The sequence below is a fragment of the Siphateles boraxobius genome, unplaced genomic scaffold (assembly GCF_051911475.1).
Source record: "Siphateles boraxobius isolate OS27281-9 unplaced genomic scaffold, OSU_SipBor_1 17, whole genome shotgun sequence".
Classification (NCBI taxonomy): domain Eukaryota; kingdom Metazoa; phylum Chordata; class Actinopteri; order Cypriniformes; family Leuciscidae; genus Siphateles; species Siphateles boraxobius.
In genome coordinates, this window is record NW_027508777.1 from 3,337,230 (window position 1) to 3,356,833 (window position 19,604).

Consider the following 19,604-nt stretch of genomic DNA (forward strand, 5'->3'; position numbering starts at 1 on the left):
TGAGACACTGGTTTAAAACAAGTAAAATTACTAAAAGGAGAGATCAAGGGAGAAACAGCCATGTCAGAAGGAGAGAGGTGAGATCTGATATCTAATATCTTCTGTTCAAAGAAACCTAAAAATTCTGTGCAGGTCTTGGGATTGCCAATGGGCTGAGCAAGTGGCTGGACTAAGGACTGAGTTTATAGTTTTAAAAAATAACTTTTGGCCTGTTTGCATTCATCGCAATTAAATTTGAAAAATTGAGATTTTACATTACTGACCGACTTTTGATAGGTGGCAAGACAATCTTTTAAAATTTGATATGAGACCTGTAGCCTATCCTTTTTCCACCTGCGTTCAGCCCTTCTGCATTCCCATCTGAGCACACGAGTAGAGGAAATTAACCAAGGTTGAGAATTTGATTTAGGTTGTTGCCTTCTGGGCTTCAGAGGGGCAACAGTATCAAATGCAGTAGAACAGGCAGAGTTGAAGACGAGAACCAACTCATCAATGTTCATATCAGATGACAAAGAGACCTCACAATTAGATAAGATTGTAGAGAATTGTAGTGCTATAGTGGCATGAAAAACACGAGAGCTGCACAGAGGCTGAGAGAGGATGGGCTGTACATATGGAACTGCAGGTTCAAATAATACAGAATAGTGATCAGAAATACCAGCATCAAATACTTCATATGAATGAATAGAGAGACCGCGCGTCAAAATAAGATCTAATGTGTGGCCCAGGTTGTGAGTGGGTGAAGAAACACACTGTGTGAAACTGAGTGAGTCAATGAGATCCATAAAATTTTGAACCATAGGTTTAGAGGGACAGCAAACATGGATATTAAAATCCCCCAGAACCAGCAGTCTATCACAGCGTGACACTTGATTTGACAGGAAGTCTGAGATCTCAAGGACAAAACATTGTGCTGACTTTGGGTGGTCTGTAAATCAGGATACAAATTAGAGGACCATTGAGGTCAATGTGCAGGAGTTGTGCCTCAAAACTGGAAAAAGTATCTACGGGCTGTAGTTGACATTTAAATGACTTGAAGATTGTAGCTAGACCACCACCAGATCCATTTGGCCTGGGAGAGCTGTAGAAGGAACAATCAGGAGGAGATAGTTCACCTAGAGACGAAACATCGTCAGGTTTCATATGCCGAAGTTGTTCATAATGAATGTTTTATTTGATAGTGATCTTGCGTTTACTAGAGCCATTTTCACTGAAAGCTGAGCTGGTGCAGAGAAAGTTTTAGCTGGTGATAGAGCCCCAGATGGGGCATATTCCAGAGAACGGTGATTTGCAGAGTTAATATTTCCACCCTCTCTGCGAGATTTTTTATACAGCTGATGAGAGGAGACCACACAACGGGGATAATACATCCGTCAACTGAGGGAACTGAGGTAGTGAGCCCAGTACAATGTTTGTGGGAACCCCGATGTATCTAACGAGGTCGGCGAGCGATGCCAAGAGCAGCACAGTGATTAAAAAGAGTAGTGGGCAGCGATAGCCGAACTTTAGGGTTCAGATGATGCAGATCCAACGACGAATAAAAAGTCATGTAAAAAAATAAAACCACCAGCAAAAAGGCAGCAAAGTTTCTTGAGACAGAACGCAGAAATAAAAAGAAGCAGATAAAAAAAGTTACGGGCAAAAAAAAAAGGAGGATCGTCCTAGAGTCGCGCATACCCAGCCAGATTTAAAACCACGTTAGCCAGCACACCGGACAGCTAGACTACCACACAATGCAAATATGTGGAAGATATAGCCTTTTCTAAGACCATATCGACCAGACTAGCATCTAGCAACCAATAGTCAGAGAGAAAGTGGAAACCTACCCACAGGAAAACAGTTGAAATAGCCTGTTGCTTCGGTGGCGAAACCTCGCATTTGGCAGTTAGCAGCTTGACTGAAGGGATACAAAACCAATTTATAAACAGTGCCGTTGTTCAACGTTTAAAATCAGCGTCGAAAAAATCTGCAGGATGAACTCAAAGGAGTTATGATCCAAAAAATTAAAACTACACGCTTGAGTAGTCCATTATTAGTCCACAGTCCACAGAAAACAAAAGGATAGCGGGAGAGCAGCGGCTGTCAGGACACACCAGCGTTGTGTGGAGCAACAGGAAGAAAGGCCACATTAGCTTCCACTCCATTGACAAGGTATGAAACATGGCTAGCTAGCTATTGTATTAAACGAGTATGATAAGGTCATTGTGAGAGTAAAAGATGGGGGCATTGTTTATTTACTTTATAGCATTGCGTCTCACCAGATGACAACGTAGCTTTAAAACAGCATTCAACGCACCACCGCACACCATCAACACGACTCAAGACACCACCGCACTGGTAACTAGTTAGCAACTTACCTTAAAGACACCGCTGCCTGAACAAGACACTGGACGCCAGCGGCCCGATGCGACAAAAGACAGTTGAACCCATTATAATCAGTGATGTTGTCTACACTGGATGTGGATCGATGCGAGCGATAAATCTCCGACAGTAAACTGATGCCTCATTCTATTTATGACGTACTGACACGAAGTACAAATGTGTCGTAACGGGCGCTTTGTCCGTCCAGGGTAAACAGCTGTTGTGATGCGAGCAACAACGGCCGTGTCCGGTGTAGACAGTGTCAGCCCATTCTGCCTATAACACTACGTTACAACATAAAACAATATTCCAATAATTTATATAATTATGACACTTTATATAGGGCCATTTTGCATAATGAGTAGTTTCACGTTTAGTACATTTTGCTGACTACTTATTTAAAATAGTATTTAAGTAAAAGTACTATACATATGTAGTTAAACATGTTTTCATTATGTTATTATTACTTTTACTTTAGTAAAAAGATCTGATTACTTCTTCCACCACTGGTAGAGACTAGAAGAATTAAGACCAATAATAGAAGATAACAAGGTTTTGCCAGTGACACTTTTGATATATTTATTGATATGTTATTTTTATATAGCGTTACTAAATAAAAAGACAAAGTCATAATTGAAGATTATGCAACAGTATTTAGAATATAATAGAGAATAGAACATGCAATGCAATGCAAACAAAACTAGTTTGGTTCCAGCTCAAATGTATCAATTCTCATTCTATCATTCACCCTGCCTCCATTACATATCTTTGTCACACAAGTGTATGATCACCACAATTAAGTGATCATTGCAAAAAAAGGTTTTTATAGATATACAGGTGCTGGTTATATAATTAGAATATCATCAAAAAGTTGATTTATTTCAGTAATTTCATTCAAAAAGTGAAATTTGGATATTATATTCATTCATTACACACAGACTGATATATTTCAAATGTTTATTTTATTTAATTGTGATGATTAAAACTGACAACTAATGAAAATCCCAAATTCAGTATCTCCGAAAATTAGAATATTACTTAAGACCAATACAAAAAAAAAGGATTTTTAGAAATGTTGGCCAACTGAAAAGTATGAACATGAAAAGTATGAGCATGTACAGCCCTCAATATGTCATCTATGCCAGCTGGAGTGCCCGTGTGAGCCACTGGAGGGCACTCTCTCCTTGTGTTATGTTTTCACTATGGACTCATTATGTTTAATTATGTTTCAGTTGTGTTTGATTACCAGTTATTGAGCTCCTTATTTAAGCCTGAGTGATCCCTGTGTCTGGTGCGAAGTCTTGTTACATTGTAAGCGTACATCTCTGAGTATTATCCTCTGTTTTAGTATTCCGTGTTTCCTTGGACTCTTGACCCTTGCCTGTCTTCTGGACTGTTTATGAAACTGTGCTGCCTGCCTCGACCTAAGTCTGTTATCACCACAAGTTACTGGATTGCCCCTTGTTTAACTGTTTGGCTGGGTTTAGGTCTGCTTATGTTTAAGTTGAAATAAAATGCTGCACATGGATCGAACCGCCTCTGTCCGTGTGTTACACAATACTTAGTTGGGGCTCCTTTTGCCTGAATTACTGCAGCAATGCGGCGTGGCATGGAGGCGATCAGTTTGTGGCACTGCTCAGGTGTTATGAGAGCCCAGGTTGCTCTGATAGTGGCCTTCAGCTCTTCTGCATTGTTGGGTCTGGCGTATCGCATCTTCCTCTTCACAATACCCCATAGATTTTCTATAGGGTTAAGGTCAGGCGAGTTTGCTGGCCAATTAAGAAAAGGGATACCTTTCCTTCGGAAGGGAAGGAAATCCTTCCCTTCGCCTCTCTATTAATGTGCTTGGACACAGAGCTCTGTGAACAGCCAGCCTCTTTAGCAATGACCTTTTGTGTCTTGCTCTCCTTGTGCAATATTTCAATGGTCGTCTTTTGGACAGCTGTCAAGTCAACAGTCTTCCCCATGATTGTGTTGCCTACAGAACTAGACTGTTAAACTAGACTATCTAGATTATTCATGTGAACTAGACTATCACACGAATGGAAAAGTGTCTCCAAACTTTTGACTGGTACTATACTATAATATACACATAAATAATATTGCAACTGTATTATAATATATACATAAATAATATCGGCCGATATATCGATATATGGCTTTTTTACTCCCTAATATCGGCATCGGCCCCCAAAAATCCATATCGGCCGGGCTCTACTGTCCACTTTGTATAACAGTTCAATCTAATAACGTATTAGATAGGACTGTTAAACAGATCGTAAACTAATGAAATAATGCGTTCTTGTCTGTACTTGTGTTCTTGTGGACTTGTGAAACGTCATCAGTCGCTGCCAAAGTACTGTTCCAATTCAAAGTTCACATTTAGCCAAGTCCAGTTCAAATCCCCGGATGTGTTCTTGATCCACCCCTTTTACCGAGGATGCAAAGAGAGATGACTTGTGCGGACTTGAAACAGCCAGGTATACCAGAATGCATCTCGCACCAACCAGCAAGCATCAATAGCAGAGGAGAAACCCCGCGTAATATAAAAAAACTACTGTTATTGTATCACGAAATGTAATTTTAATAGTGTTTCAGGCGAGAATGTAGTTGTTTAAAACTCAAATCTGTGGTTTATTTATAAAGATAACGCCTATTTGAAAAATGTATCTGACGTTTTCGGAGTTGTGAGATCCAGCCGGTCACCAGGAGTTCAGTGCTCATTAACCCCGACTGGAACAGCTTTTCCTCAGCTAGTCCTTCTGATGTTTGCCGCTGGCTCTGATGTCTCTAGGCTAGTGGTTAAACATGAGATATAATTTGTCTTGTGTATAAATCGATCTTTGGTCTCATTAATCTATATAGTTTGTTCCATGGCAAATCGTTTTGGCTGAGGGCAAAGTGAAGTTTCATAACTTTATATATTTAGGCTATTTAACTTTAACTTTGTAGCCTATTAGAGAGCTGACTTATGTTTGACTGAATTGTTTGCTTTATTTCTCATTGTATAGCTTCTTATACCTATTAGGCTACTTATACTTTTATACTGGCTATTATTGATCATTAACTTTTTTTTTATATAGCCTATATTATTTTACTATACATTCTCTTTCAAAAAACATTTCGTTTTTTTGTTGATGAAAAGAGGCAAATTGTATTTTATATCATATTTCGTTTTATTGTTGCCTAAAATATACATAAAGAGATAACCGGAGTAGCCAGAGCGTGCTGAGTGACGCGATCAAGAACGCACTGTTCCATTTGGAGAATAACCGGACTTGCGTCCTCGCGTCCTCGGGAGTTCGTTCTCCTGAGTCGAACTTGGCAAGTCTGAACTACCAAGGACGCAAGTCCGAAATTTGCAAACTTGGTATTGAGAAACGGCCAGAGAATGGGAGCACTGTGTGCTCAGGCCCTGCCGTTCTCAGCGATGTCAAAATAAAAGTTCACCATGCCGTCAAAATAAAAATAACAACAACAAGCGTTGCTTACATCTTCCTACTGGCGGTGCAAATGCAACTTGGAAAACGGCCCTAGGGAAACAATAGTTTTCGGGGGACCACCCTGGTGGCTAGTTTCTAGAACTAAGTTCCTAGAACTACCCAGTGCAAAATCAACTATTATACCATGCATATTTTCACTTGTCTTTTTGTTTTTTAAGAAACCAAACCAATGTATAGTTGACATTGGATGCTTGTTTTCAGCTTGTTTTTTATTTTTATATAAAAATATGGCATGCAGTTGTTTCAAACAATGGTATAAAGCTACTCAAAACATAATTCAATGTGATACTTGTAATTAATAATCACATTAACAATTTAAAGGGAATAATCAACAATTAAGATTTTTGTCATAATCGTGCAGCCCAATTATATACCCGTATGTCCGTATGCAGATTCCACATCCCAATTCCATTGGCCTTTGAATAGGTCAGAGGGGTTTGGGGTGCTCATGGGCATCCCCTAGTGTCTGTATTTTGTCACAATATCGAAAGTGACCGATAGAAAGGGAACTAGAAATTTAAATTTGGATGAGAAATGGCTTGGTAAATAAATGGTATGTAAAACATGCACAGGAATACGCTAGATGTTGCTCGGGTTGCCGTCTTTTCATTTTTGCACTCATACGTACTCTGTATTGAACTATAATTTGTGGGCATCAGTGATCTGCTATCAATATGCAGGTATTGAAATCGCTTTTGTGATTATTTATTAAACATTTTGTGTGTATAACTATTTACAACAAAGCCCAAGATCCGCCCATAATCATAAGACTAAATAGAAATAATAAATGAAATAAATACATATGACAGGAAATTACAATATAATTAGACAAAATTAAATATAGAAGGAACTCAGAGTCTTTTTGATAAAGTCTCAATAAGGTCCCGCCAAAATTGTGTTGTAATTCTGTTGGCGCCGAGCACTTTAGCTGTGGTACACTCCAAAAGAGCAATGTCCATCAAATAGGACATCCAGACAGACATAGCTGAGGTAGTTGGTTCCACCCACAGTTTTAGGATAACCTTTTTAGCAGCAGTAAGAACAGCAGACAGAATCCTCCTTTGATTGACAGACAGTGACAGCGAGGAATAGTCCAGCAAAAGAAAAACCAGAGGATCCTTTTGTAACAGAATCCTCAGAAGATCTGTCAGTGGGTCCTTGACTGAAGACCAGACCGGCACAATTCGTGAACAGTCCCAGAACATATGCATATATGTACCTAAATGTGCACTGTTACACAGGTGACAGAAAGGATCAGACTTTCTTTTCATTTTATTTAGCAAACAGGGTGTGGCATATGCCTTATAAATTAGCTTATAATGTATCATTTGGTGAGCTGGATTTTTGAGGTAGCAAAACAAATCCCCCAGACAGTGTCCCAGTCAATCACGGTGTTAAGTTGCCTCTCCCAAAAGTCCTCAGTCGGAATGTTTGCGTACTGTCGTACCACAAGCGATTTAAAAATTATGCTTACAATACCTCTAGAAGCCATACTGGAATCTATCCAGTCTATCATAGGATGAAAAGATACTTTAGTTGACCAGGGTACTCCATAGGCTTTTAGCGCAGACCTCAATCTTAGATACAAAAAGAAGGAAAATCCTGAAAGAGAGAATTCCTCCTTTAGACTCTGAAAGGATTTAAGCCCATAATCACTGTACATATCTTTCAGGTTATAAACCCCACATTTAGCCCAGCATTTGGAAACAAAGGGTTTGTTACCCGTACAGAGATTACTATTGGCGCTTTTCCATTACCAGTACCAGCTCGACTCGGCTCGACTCGCCTCGGCTCGCCTCGACTCGGCTCGCTTTTCGCTCCGTTTTCCATTGCAGATAGTACCGCCACAAATAGTACCCGGTAGTCATAGCGACGCCGCAGGAAACTGCCGTGACGTAATCTTATACGCGACACACATCCGCTACCCACACACACAGGACAATGGAGGAAATCGAGTGTATGCTGTTTTTGATCCTCGGGATGTGGCTGTTTCTCACAGCAAGAAGACAAACGTTGTTTCATGAGAGGCTGAGGGCAGCAAAACGAAACACTGCTGAAAAAAACAGGAGAGTTTGGGAATTACTACAGAGTTCAGACTACGAGACGAATCCGGTTGTTCAAAGCCGACGCAAGAGGGTAAGTTATGCTAACATAGCTAACGTTTGCATATGTGTAAATACTATACTATATGCAAAGTATTTAATCAACTTTATAGCTACCAGTATTACGTACTAAAATGTGCATGGTTTATGTGTTTCAGATCTGTTTAGCTTTGCAAAGTCGCCGCGGCAAACCGTCTGTTTGGGCTTTCAACCGAGCTACCGAGTGGTGGGATGTTATTGTTCCTGGTTTCACAAACGCGCAGTGGGTTCAGAACTTCAGAATGTCGGAAGAAACATTCATATATTTGTACAACAAACTGCGTCCAGTGATGGAGAGACAAGACACAAGCTTCCGCAAGTGTGTTCCTCTAAAGAAGAGAGTGGCCATCGCTTTATGGAAGCTTGCGACCGGTTCAGAGTACAGAACTGTCGGCCATCTTTTCGGAGTAAGCATAACAACTGTTTGCCGGTGTGTTCAAGAGTTCACTGCTGCTGCAGAAACGTTGTTGGTTCCCGAACAAATCCGTTACCCAGACCAGGAGAAGTTTGAAGAAATGGCTGCCTACATTGAGAACAGATGGGGGCTCCCGCAGTGTGTTGGTGCTATTGATGGGTCACACATACCCATTTTGGCACCACAGGAGTACCACTGTGACTATTTCAACCGTAACGGTTGGCACTCCATCGTCCTTCAAGGTGTTGTAGATGGAAAAGGACTGTTCTGGAACGTGTTTGCAGGACTGCCTGGCAGCTTGCATGATGCTCGTGTTTTAAGACTGTCCACATTGTGGGAGTTGGCCAGCCGTGGCAACCACTTTCCAGCTTACACCAGGAATAATAGTGGGGTGAATGTTGCCTACTACATCCTGGGAGATTCTGCCTATCCCCTGCAGAACTGGCTCCTAAAGCCATTCACTGACACTGGACGGCTGACAGTAGAACAGCAGATCTACAACAAGAAAATATGTCGGGCACGGGTAGTGGTTGAAAACGCTTTTGGTAGACTGAAGGGAAGGTGGCGTTGCCTCATGAAAAGAAATGACTGTGATGTTACAATCGTGAAATCTATGATTCTTACTTGCTGTGCTTTGCATAACCTTTGTGAGAGTCATGGAGAGGACTATGACGATGACTGGGATGCACCTGCAGCAGCAGAGCCTGTGGTGCCAGTGGCACAGGGTGTTGAGGAGGAGGGCAGAGATGTACGGGAGGGTCTGATGCATTATTTTAATTGCTAAATAAATACATTATCATTAAATATGTTGTCTCTGCTGTTTTTCATTAAAGGTTATCACAGTATAAAATCTGAAAATACTTGTTTAAACCCTTGTAAAAAAGCAAACCATCAAAAAAAGACACTGTTTGTAATAAGTTTCAAAAAGGTTTTATTTAAACACGCATACAAATAGAAAAAAATATAATATTAATATAAATTCACACATCCAACTATATACATATGTTACATGTAGTGCAAACATTAAATTAAAATAAACAAAGGGGTTTCAGTCCAGGGGCGGTGGAACAGCATCCCGCCGGTTCAGTGCCTGGACAAGCTGGCTCAGGGTTCCCAGAAAGGCCTGGTTGAAGGACGACATTGCAGCCATCTCCTCTCTCCTTAAAGCCGCTTCTAGTTCTCGGGCATGTGCTGCATCATCGAGTGCCATCTGTAAATGGCGCTCCCGCTGTGCCCGGTTCAATTCCAGCTGCTCGACATCCGATGTCTGCATCTCCCTCAGGACAGTCAGATGCTCCTGTTCCCTCTTTCGTTTCCTCCGTCCTGGCCAAAAAAATAATTACAATGAATGAGTTATAAAGAAAAACGGACAAGTCACGTTTCATTCAAAGGTTGTGTGTGTTGTAAATTGTTCACATGTATTATCATTACTGCTTCTACATAAAAAAAGACAAGCCCACAACTTACTATTACTTATATAGTATATAACGACTTAACATCTGAGCCCAACTATTTTAGTAAATGTCAACTTTAAAATACCATGTGTACAGTATAGGTGTACGTCTGGAAAGTTATAAAAATACTGAACAGGTTTATTAATGAATCCTGCATTCCCATAACTGGGAATGCTTCCTGTTGTTATGCAAGTACGTTTACGTTATATTAATGAGTTATTGATACGATTAATGATATATTAAAAAGTGTGTATAGATTCACAGACAACAGGCTAGAAGAGTTTACTTTTTCTCCAATTATACTAACCGGTTGCCGGTGTCGACGCTGCTGCGGGTCTCAGTGTCGACGCTGCTGATCTTGTTGGTGTCGATGGTGCCGCTGGTTCCGGTGCCGACGTGGCATCAGTGGGAGTCACTGAACCATTCTCGCTCGTCGAAAAGGAATCTAGATAGAAAGATCATACAAAAGTCAACACAATACGAAAATAGCAATGGCAGATAGTTAGCGGTAGCAGCAATTGTTATCTGCGACACAAGTTTACAGTCTTCGATGTTATAAGTGAGCTTCAGCTTTTCAAAAGCCAGCCTACAGAAAACAAAACTCTCAAGCAGAGTGCGCCTACATGATTAATGTAATGTAAATTTTAAACACTTACCATCCTCCATCAGCGACTCCAACAAACTGGTGGCCGAGTCAAGTCCACCCTCCCTCCCGTTGCTCGCCGGTCTATGGCCGTAGATACCGTCCATCCGTTCGTACCACTTCCAGCTTTTTCGATTTGAACCTCTGCGGCCGTTGTGGTCCTTTACAGCTCTGTAGTCACTTTTCAGTTTTTTTAACTTTTCCCTACATTGCTGGAAAGTCCTGTTGTAGCCATGTGTGGACAGCAGTTCGGAGATTTCTTGATAAACTTTTTCGTTCCTCGTTGCCCCATCAAGCTCTCGCTGGATCCTTTCTTCGGCAACCAAACATAGGAAAGTCTGCACCTCCTCGTTTGACCACGGCGTATTCTTCCGAGTTGCCATAATAGTAAGTTTAGTATATCTGGGCAAACTATTTAAAAATGGCGGGGTTATTCTCTGGTTATTCTGGATACTCCGTCTGCCGCGTGCAATGATGACGCAGTGAATAGTGACGATTCTCTCTGACCAATCAGCAGTCGGCATTGTATTACGTCACATTTTGGTATCGCCTTAGCTCGCTTAGAACCTTGCCGGAGGTGGTACGAAAAAAAGTACCCGAAAGCAGGTACAGGTACAACTTTTACACATACCCCTTTTCCACCAAAGCATTTTGAGAGCCGGTTCGGAGCCGGTGCCTACTCGCGAACCAGTTCTTTGTGTTTCGACAGCCAAAGAACCGGTTCTCGGCCAGGAAAACTGGTTCCAAAGCGGCACCAACTCTTTGCTGGACTAGAACCAGAGAACCATTCTTTTACCACCGTGTCATGCTTACGGCGGGGCTGGAGGCGAGTTTAGATGTGTCCTAAACATATTTTATGACCGCAAAGCCAGGAGAAACATTTGCAGAAACACGATGTAGTCCACCATTGTAATTATTTTGCTTGAAGTTGGCGCAAGCGTTTCTAGCTTTTTTTTAATTTTATTTTTTTATTGAAAACATTATGTAAGCAAAGAAGAAAACAGTCAAAATATAGAACAAATAAACGGAAAGAAAAAAAGACACAAGACAGAGGTACATAACTAATCAGAAATGATTACATATCAAAGGAAAAGATTAAAAGACTTACTTATTTCAATTGTTTTTAAAGCCTTCATGGTACACAAGTTAGAGATAATCCCAAAATAATGTACTTGCTAGCGTTTCTGTATGGCGACGTACACAGTGACGTAACGACGTCGTTCGCTGGGCGCTCTAGTCAGTGGGAAAACAAACCGGTTCTGAAAAGGTTCGCAAGTTGAACCAACTCCGAACTAACTTTGAACCAGCACCAGTTTCGAACCAGTTCTTTTTTGGTGGAAAAGGGGTAAAAGTGGAAAACCAAACAAAGGCGAGTCGAGCCGAGCCGAGCCAAGGCGAGCTGGTACTGTGTAGTGGAAAAGCGCCATATTATGCCAAATGGGGGTGGAATCACAGTAGGAATCTGAAGCTCCCATGATCCTTTCTGCCACTCTCCAGGTTTTGATAGAATGACATATAATTGGATCAAACTTTTCCAAAACTTTCTTAGGTATCCCAGTAAAAGGTAAATCCTGTAGACGCAATGGGTGAATAATATTAGTTTCTAAGGCCCGCCATGGCACAGGGGAGTCAGCATCAATCCATGTCCTAAGTGGTCTTATTTGGTATGCTAAATAATAGGACCAAAAATCTGGTAGCGATAAGCCTCCATGAGGTTTTAACCTGTGCATAGATTTGAGACGAATTCTAGGCCGTTTATAGTTCCATAAGAATTTTGTTACTGGTGTATGAAGCTCTTTAAAGTAACCAATAGGTGGTTCCAGAGGTAAAGTTGAAAATAAAAAGCTCAGCCTCGGAAGTATATTCATCTTAATAGTGGCCATCCTACCATGAAGAGCCAAGCAGAGTGGAGACCAACACAGGAGATTAATCAAAATCTTATCAAGAAGAGACTGGTAGTTCCACTTAGAAATGCAAGATAGTGAAGAAAAAACTCTAATCCCAAGATAATTAAACTGGTCGCTGACTGGAATCATGGTGGGTAAGGCCTGAATCTCTGATTTAGCAGCTGAGTTAAGGGGCATAAGTACGGATTTGCTCCAGTTAATTTTATAACCGGACAGTTTACCAAATGTATCAAATAATTTTAAGCATTCTTTAACCGAATCTGTGATATTTGATAGATACAAAAGAATGTCCTCAGCATAGAGTGAAATCTTATTAGAGGTATTAACACAGCTTATGGGGACTATTGCAGAGCATTGTCTAATCACTTGGGCCAAAGGCTCTAATGATAAATTAAAAAGCAAGGGTGATAGGGGACATCCTTGGCGAGTGCCTCTGACAAGACGGAAGGGAGGAGAAATCTGAAGACCAGTAAGAATTCTGGCTGAACAGTCAAAATAGATAGTTTTGACAGCTTGCATGAAAAAAGAACCAAATCCAAAATGCTCCAAAACAGACCACAAAAAATTCCACTCAATTCTGCGGAACGCTTTTTCTACATCCAGAGAAAGGACTGCAGAGGAAACAGTATAGGAGTCTGCTTGTTGAATAATATGAAGAAGCCTACGTATATTGTCAGCAGCAAATCTCCCCTTAAGAAAACCCGACTTATCATACTTGATCAAGTCTCCTACACACTGATCCAATCTCAAGGCCAAGACTTTTGCCATCAGCTTTGAATCTGTGGATAGAAGGCTAATTGGCCTGTAGCTAGAACACTCAAGAGAGTCCTTCCCTTTCTTCAAAAGCAAAGTTATTAAAGCTGTGTTTTGGTACCTGTGCAGAGCACCTTTTTCTAAAGCAAAATTTAAAGAATTAAGTATCATGGGAGCCACTATGTCCCATAATGTCTTCAGTAACTCCGGGGGAATCCCATCTAACCCAGAGGCTTTATTACTGATCATGGATTCTAGGGCTGATTTCAATTCCTCGATTGTCAAAGGGCTGTCCAATATATCGCGCTGAGAATCATTTAATTTGGGAAGATTTAAATGCTTAAGGAATAAATCAAAATCTGTTGGGTCAGTGCTGTATTCTGAAGTATATAACTGTTGATAATAGAATTAAAATATTCTATTTACATCCTTAGGTTGAGTATAAACTGAACCCTCATGCCTAATAGCAGATATGCTGGCCTTAGATTCACCATCCTTCAACCTCAAAGCCAAAAGCTTAGAAGGGCGTTCTCCATTGAAATAATAAGATTGTCTAGTGCGGTGCATGTAAAATTCAGCTCTGTGCAAATATGTAGATTTGAATTCTGATTTAAGGACGTTTACTTCTTTGGCTTTGATCTCAGAAAATGTACCTTTTAATTCCTTCTCCAGTATATCAATTTGTTTTTCTAATTCGATTTTACGCCTCTCTCTACGTTTTTTACTAAAGGATGAAAACTTATACATTTACCCCTAATAAAAAAGTTAGCGGTTTCCCACAATACTTGAGGGTTAGAAGCTGAATCCCTATTAATCTGCAAAAACTCCTGAGCTGCGTAATTCAGCCACAAATGTACAGTCCTGTAACAAGGAAGTATTAAATCTCCAACGATTATGTCTTGAGACCAATGATACAGGGGTTAAAGTAGTAATTATTGGGGAATGATCAGATAGAAGAAGTGGCAGAATATCAACTTTATTAGTATAAGGAATTAGAGAGGGAGACATAAGTAGTCGATCCTTGAATAGCTCTTGTGATGAGCTGAAAAGAATGTATAATCCCTTGAACCATCATTTTGTAAGCGCCAGACATCACATATGTTAGAATGTCGCAAAAAGGAGTTAAAACATCCAGAAATCCTTGCATCAGCCTTAGAAGCATGAGATCTATCTAGCTGAGGATCCAACACAGCATTAAAATCGCCCCCTAACACCACGAGACAGCTCGCATAACTCGCATTAATTCTTGAAAAAATAAGGATCACCCTCGTTGGGTGCATATACAGAAACAAAAGCGTATTTAGTATTATTTAGAGAACCAACAACATAGGTGATTCGGCCTTCTTTATCCCCACCAGATCGTGTAATTGAGAAATTAGTAGAGCGCCTAGACAATATCAGTACCCCTTTAGATTTATTGACGGCCGAAGAAGAGGAAATAATTTTGAAGTATCTATTTTGAAAGCGATGTATGTCAGCCGACTTCAAATGCGACTCTTGTATAAGGGCAAAAGAGACCTTTTTACATCTTAGATAATCTAAGCATTTGGTTCGTTTGATGGGGCTATTTAACCCATTAACGTTGCATGACAATATATTTATAGCCATGAGTTAACTAACAGCAATATGCAGACCAACCCGAACAAGGCGGGAAGACCAAAGAGTATTATACATATGAATGCATTAAAAAAAAGATAAAATAAATTAAACTTAAGTGGGCAGACTCGGGCATGGAAAAGAAAAACACAAACAAGAACAGTAAAAGAACGGGCAGTAAGCAAAGAGTTAAAAAACACTCTTCTACCTGCCCTTAACATAACAGACTTTGGATACGCGGCAAACTAGCAGTCCGGCTCGTCGGTCAATTCACCTGACCCGGTCATTTTCCGGATGAAATCAAATCAGCCCGTCTCAGTAAGGTCCTCCATGGGAACTGGCGATTCATGCTCATTCGCCTCGGATTCTCGTGACACGACCGCCACATCTCCCTTCAGAGAAGATTCTGCGATGGGATCCCAATTGAGGATGAACTTTTCAACCTCCACCGGTGTCTCAAAAAGTGAAATCTTCCCTCGGTGAGTAACTTTCACTACCGCGGGATAGAGCAGAAAAGACGTCATTCCCAACTGAGTTAGCTTCTTCCTCGCCAGTGCCATCGCTCTCCTCTTAGACGCAGTGTGAGTGCTGTAGTCTGGGAAGAAAAGCAGTGGAGATCCATTATGAAGAATTTGTCCAGCAGCACGGGCTCCATTCAGGATTGCATTCCGATCTTGATAGCGCAGCATCTTAAAGATGAACGTACGAGGGGTAGATTTTGCGCGCTCACCGCCGTAGATACGGTGAGCTCTTTCAATTTCCAGTACCTTGCCAGCAAGAAAAGGGAATCCATTTAGGAAGATTATTCTGTAGAAATCGCAGAGGTTCATGTCCTTCCACACCCTCTTTTAGTCCCACTAGACGTACATTGGACTGGCAGCTTTTGTCTTCGATTCTCGCCAACTTTTCCTGAAGGGTATTCTCTCCGGGAAAGCCAACGTTATGCCATCTTCATTTGTTGCACCGTTATCAGAGCAATGAAAACTAACTAAGCGTTAAAAGTTTTACTGAGAACAAGTAGATTAAGGATACCGAGTCAGGGAGCAGTCGAACTACACAGCCATTGCTACCGGTGGGTCACGTGATCTCCCTGAAATCGCTTTTGAATGCACGCTTGCTTTTCAATTTGCAATCATGCATACTGGGAGCGACGGTACTGACTACACATTTTAAAAGATAAGATATTTGTCACTTAGGTTAGTTTGTACATCATATTCACCATAGTCTTGTCAGTCATTTCTCCTTACTCCCGTCATGTGAGTTTTGAAATCTGAGTTATGCTGGACTTTGCTGGACTGGTGTATAGTAAAAGTTCTGTTGCCCCATTTAAAAGCTGCACCATTCCAAAATATTTTTTTATAGAGTATGTATATTATATACATGCGGTGTTAACCATGGAAACCTTCGGTCTTTGAGTTATGTAACTCGTATGGCCAGTTCCCCTGGTCCTGTCAGAGCTGCCCTGGTCAACGCTAGATCACTGGTGAATAAGACCTTTATTTTAAAAGAGTTTTTTTTTCCCAGCATAACTTGGATTTTTTTATTCGTGACTGAAACTTGGTTAAATATTGGTGAGTTGAGCCCTTTTTCTGAACTTCTACCGCTGGACTGTACATATTTTAACTCCCCAAGGACTACTGGTCGAGGAGGAGGACTTGGTGTTATTTTTAAGGAAAAATACAACTGCAGGCAGTTGTCAATGATAACATTTTCGAGTTTTGAGTTAACAATGTTTGAATTGGGCAAATTTCAGCCCGTTCTGTGTGCTCTTATCTATTGACCTCCTAAATATAACAAGCATTTTATCATGGACTTTACTGTCTGAAATTATGCCAAAATATGACTGGATTTTAATTGTAGGAGATATGAATATTCATGTATGCTGTCCCACGAATCTGCTGGCTAAAGATTTTTTAAAACTAATCGATTCATTTAACCTTACACAGTTTGTAAGTGGTCCAACACAGATTCATGGCCTCACATAAGATCTTGTCTTGTCATGCAGTTTGCCTATTTTAAATATTGAGATACACAAAGGCTGTTTTTTCTGATCATGCACCAATTTTATTTGATTTTTCTTTTCCAAACAATACTGTTAAGCATTGTGCTCCACCTCGTATCCACAGGAAGATTAAACCTGCCACTGCTGCACAATTTTCCGAAGCATTTAGTAATGTTATAGAGACTATAGAGCCGTCTGCCTTCCTATGTACAGATTAGCTTATTTCATGTTTTTCATGCACCTGTATAAATATTCTTGATAAAATTGCACCACTAAAGCCCAGGCGCTCCAAACCTAATTCTGAACCGTGGATTAATGTCTCGAGCGGCTAGGCAAAAGTGTGGGAAAGCTGAACTGCAATAAAAAAAAACATAAGTTGCAGGTTTTTATGATATCCGAAAGGATTGTTGGCGTAACTACCAGAGAACTGTTAAAGCTGAAAAGGCTAAATACCTCTATGATATTATCGATAAAAATGGCCATAAACCTCATGTTCTTTTTAGAACAATAGATTCTGTTCTTCCTACCCCCCAATATATAATGCAGAAGAATCTACTGTGACCTGTGAAAAATTTCTCCACTTTTTTGTGGAAAAGATTACCACTATTAGACCTAGCATTTCACCTCCAGCCTTTGATCCTTCCATTTTCATAGAGTGTGCTGCAGTCTTCGCTGAGTTAGAGCCTGTTTCCATCATGGCCCTTAATGATATTGTTACACATTTAAAACCGTCAATCTGTTCCACTGATATTATCTCACCACGTATTTTATGGAACACTATTGGACCGAATATTCAAGCAATCATAAACAGTAGTCTTACTTCTGGTTATGTGCCACTTTGTTTTAAAAAGGCTGTGGTGCAGCCCCTTATTAAAAAACAAAATATGGTCACTTTAGTTCTCTCAAATTATCGTTCGATTTCTAAACTTCCTTTTGTGTCCAAGATTTTAGAGAAGGCAATTCTAGTGCAGTTACAAGCCTATTAAGATCGGCATGGTATTCTTGAGGTGTTCCAGTCTGGTTTTAAAGCTTTTCATAGCACAGAGACTGCACTTATAAAAGTTTTTAACGATCTTTTGATTTCAACAGATTCTGGTTCAGTTTCCGATTCCCTTCTCCCTTTACTTGCTTCCTTTAAGATCTATCTTAAAGAAGCATAATATTAGTTTCCATCTCTACGCAGAAGATTTACAAATCTACCTGCCTATAAAGAGTAAGGGTGAGGATTCGACAAAAAGGTTGTTAGATTGCTTTTATGACATTAAAGCATGGATGGCTTTAAATGTTTTACACTTTAATGAAAGTAAAACTGAAATTATGATTTTTAGACCTAGCAGTTCTACTAGCACCTCCAAATTGGACCTGGGACCCTCACGCCTTACGTCAAGTCTATGGTAACGAACCTTGGTGTAAAGATGGATAGTGAGAGAAACAGATAAACTCTGTTGTAAAAGCTAGTTTTTTTCAACTTAGGCTACTCACCAAATTGAAGCCATTTTTATCTTTCAAAGATTTGGAGAGGGTTATACATGCTTTTATCACCACCCGCCTGGATTATTGTAATGCTTTATATATAGGAGTTAACCAGGCCTCTCTCTCTAGATTGAATCTAGAGTTCAGAATGCTGCCGCTCGACTCCTTACAGGAACCTGTAAACGGGAGCACATTATGCCTGTTCTTGCCTCTCTTCATTGGCTACCAGTTTGTTTTAGAATGCAGTTTAAGACTTTATTGTTTGTTTTTAAATCTCTTTATGGGCAAGCCCCAGCTTACATAGATGACCTACTGATGATGCATGCTCCTCTGAGTTCATTAAGGTCTGCTGACCTACTTGGTAGGTAAACTCTTAGCTGTTCCTAGAACAAGACTTAAAAATAGGGGAGATCGAGCATTTTCAGTCGTGGCCCCTAGGCTGTGGAATGATTTGCCTATGTGTGTCAGGGTAGCTCCCAGCCTTGACACTTTTAAATCACGACATAAAACTCACTTTTATTCATTGGCTTTCAAACCAGCCTGAGAGTTAATTTCTGCTTTTTGATTTGTTTTGTCTTGTCACTTGTTTAACTGTGTCTTGTGCTCTTGTCATGTGTATATAATTTGTCTAAAATTATGTCAGTGTTCAGCAATTTGGTGAACCTCGGATGTTTTAAATGTGCTTTACAAATAAAATTGTATTGTATTGTATATTAGATTAGATTAGATTAGATTAGATTAGATTCAACTTTATTGTCATTACACAAGTACAGGTACAAGGCAACGAAATGCAGTTTGGGTCTAACCAGAAGTGCAATAGCAGCAAGTGCAGGATATACAATGGTTCCGTAAGTGCAGTACATGGATATGTACTGAATAAATATAGCTAGATATGTACTGAATATAATATGCAGATGGCTATTACTATAAACAGAATTTTTACAGATATGTACAATGAACATAATATACAGATGATTATTACTATAAACAGAGTTTACAGTGAATGTGTACTATGAATATATATACAGATGTACTATAAACAGAATGTGAGCTTAGTATACTAATGTGATATATATAGAATGTGATAATATACAGAATGTGAGCATAATAAACAGATGGTTATTACTATAAACAGGATTTTCAGATAGATATATGTAATAAGTAAGGCTAAATGAGCATTATTACAATGGATTTAAAGTAGTGCAAATTAAGTTGGACAGAAGCTATCCGAGTAAAAGTGCAATGGAAAGTAATTGCATATTACAGTTAAAGTACGGTATTGCAATGTATATGTAAACAATTGGTACTGTAAATAAACAGTCGGCAGTGCAAATTGATATTCTAGTCAGGTGAGTA

The 19,604-nt window shown here is 40.0% G+C and overlaps 2 protein-coding genes across 3 annotated transcripts in view; both read left to right on the top strand.

Moving 5' to 3' along the window:
• Positions 1–19,604, top strand: part of lonrf2 (LON peptidase N-terminal domain and ring finger 2) — a 126,619-nt gene that overhangs the window by 94,977 nt on the left and 12,038 nt on the right. The gene's annotated exons all lie outside the window — the stretch shown is intronic.
• Positions 6,151–9,224, top strand: LOC143740226 (uncharacterized). The gene is made up of 2 exons (XM_077232290.1): positions 6,151–8,000; positions 8,125–9,224. The coding sequence occupies exons 1-2, from the start codon at positions 7,806–7,808 to the stop codon at positions 9,202–9,204; spliced, it is 1,275 nt and encodes a 424-aa protein (XP_077088405.1). The 5' UTR covers positions 6,151–7,805; the 3' UTR covers positions 9,205–9,224.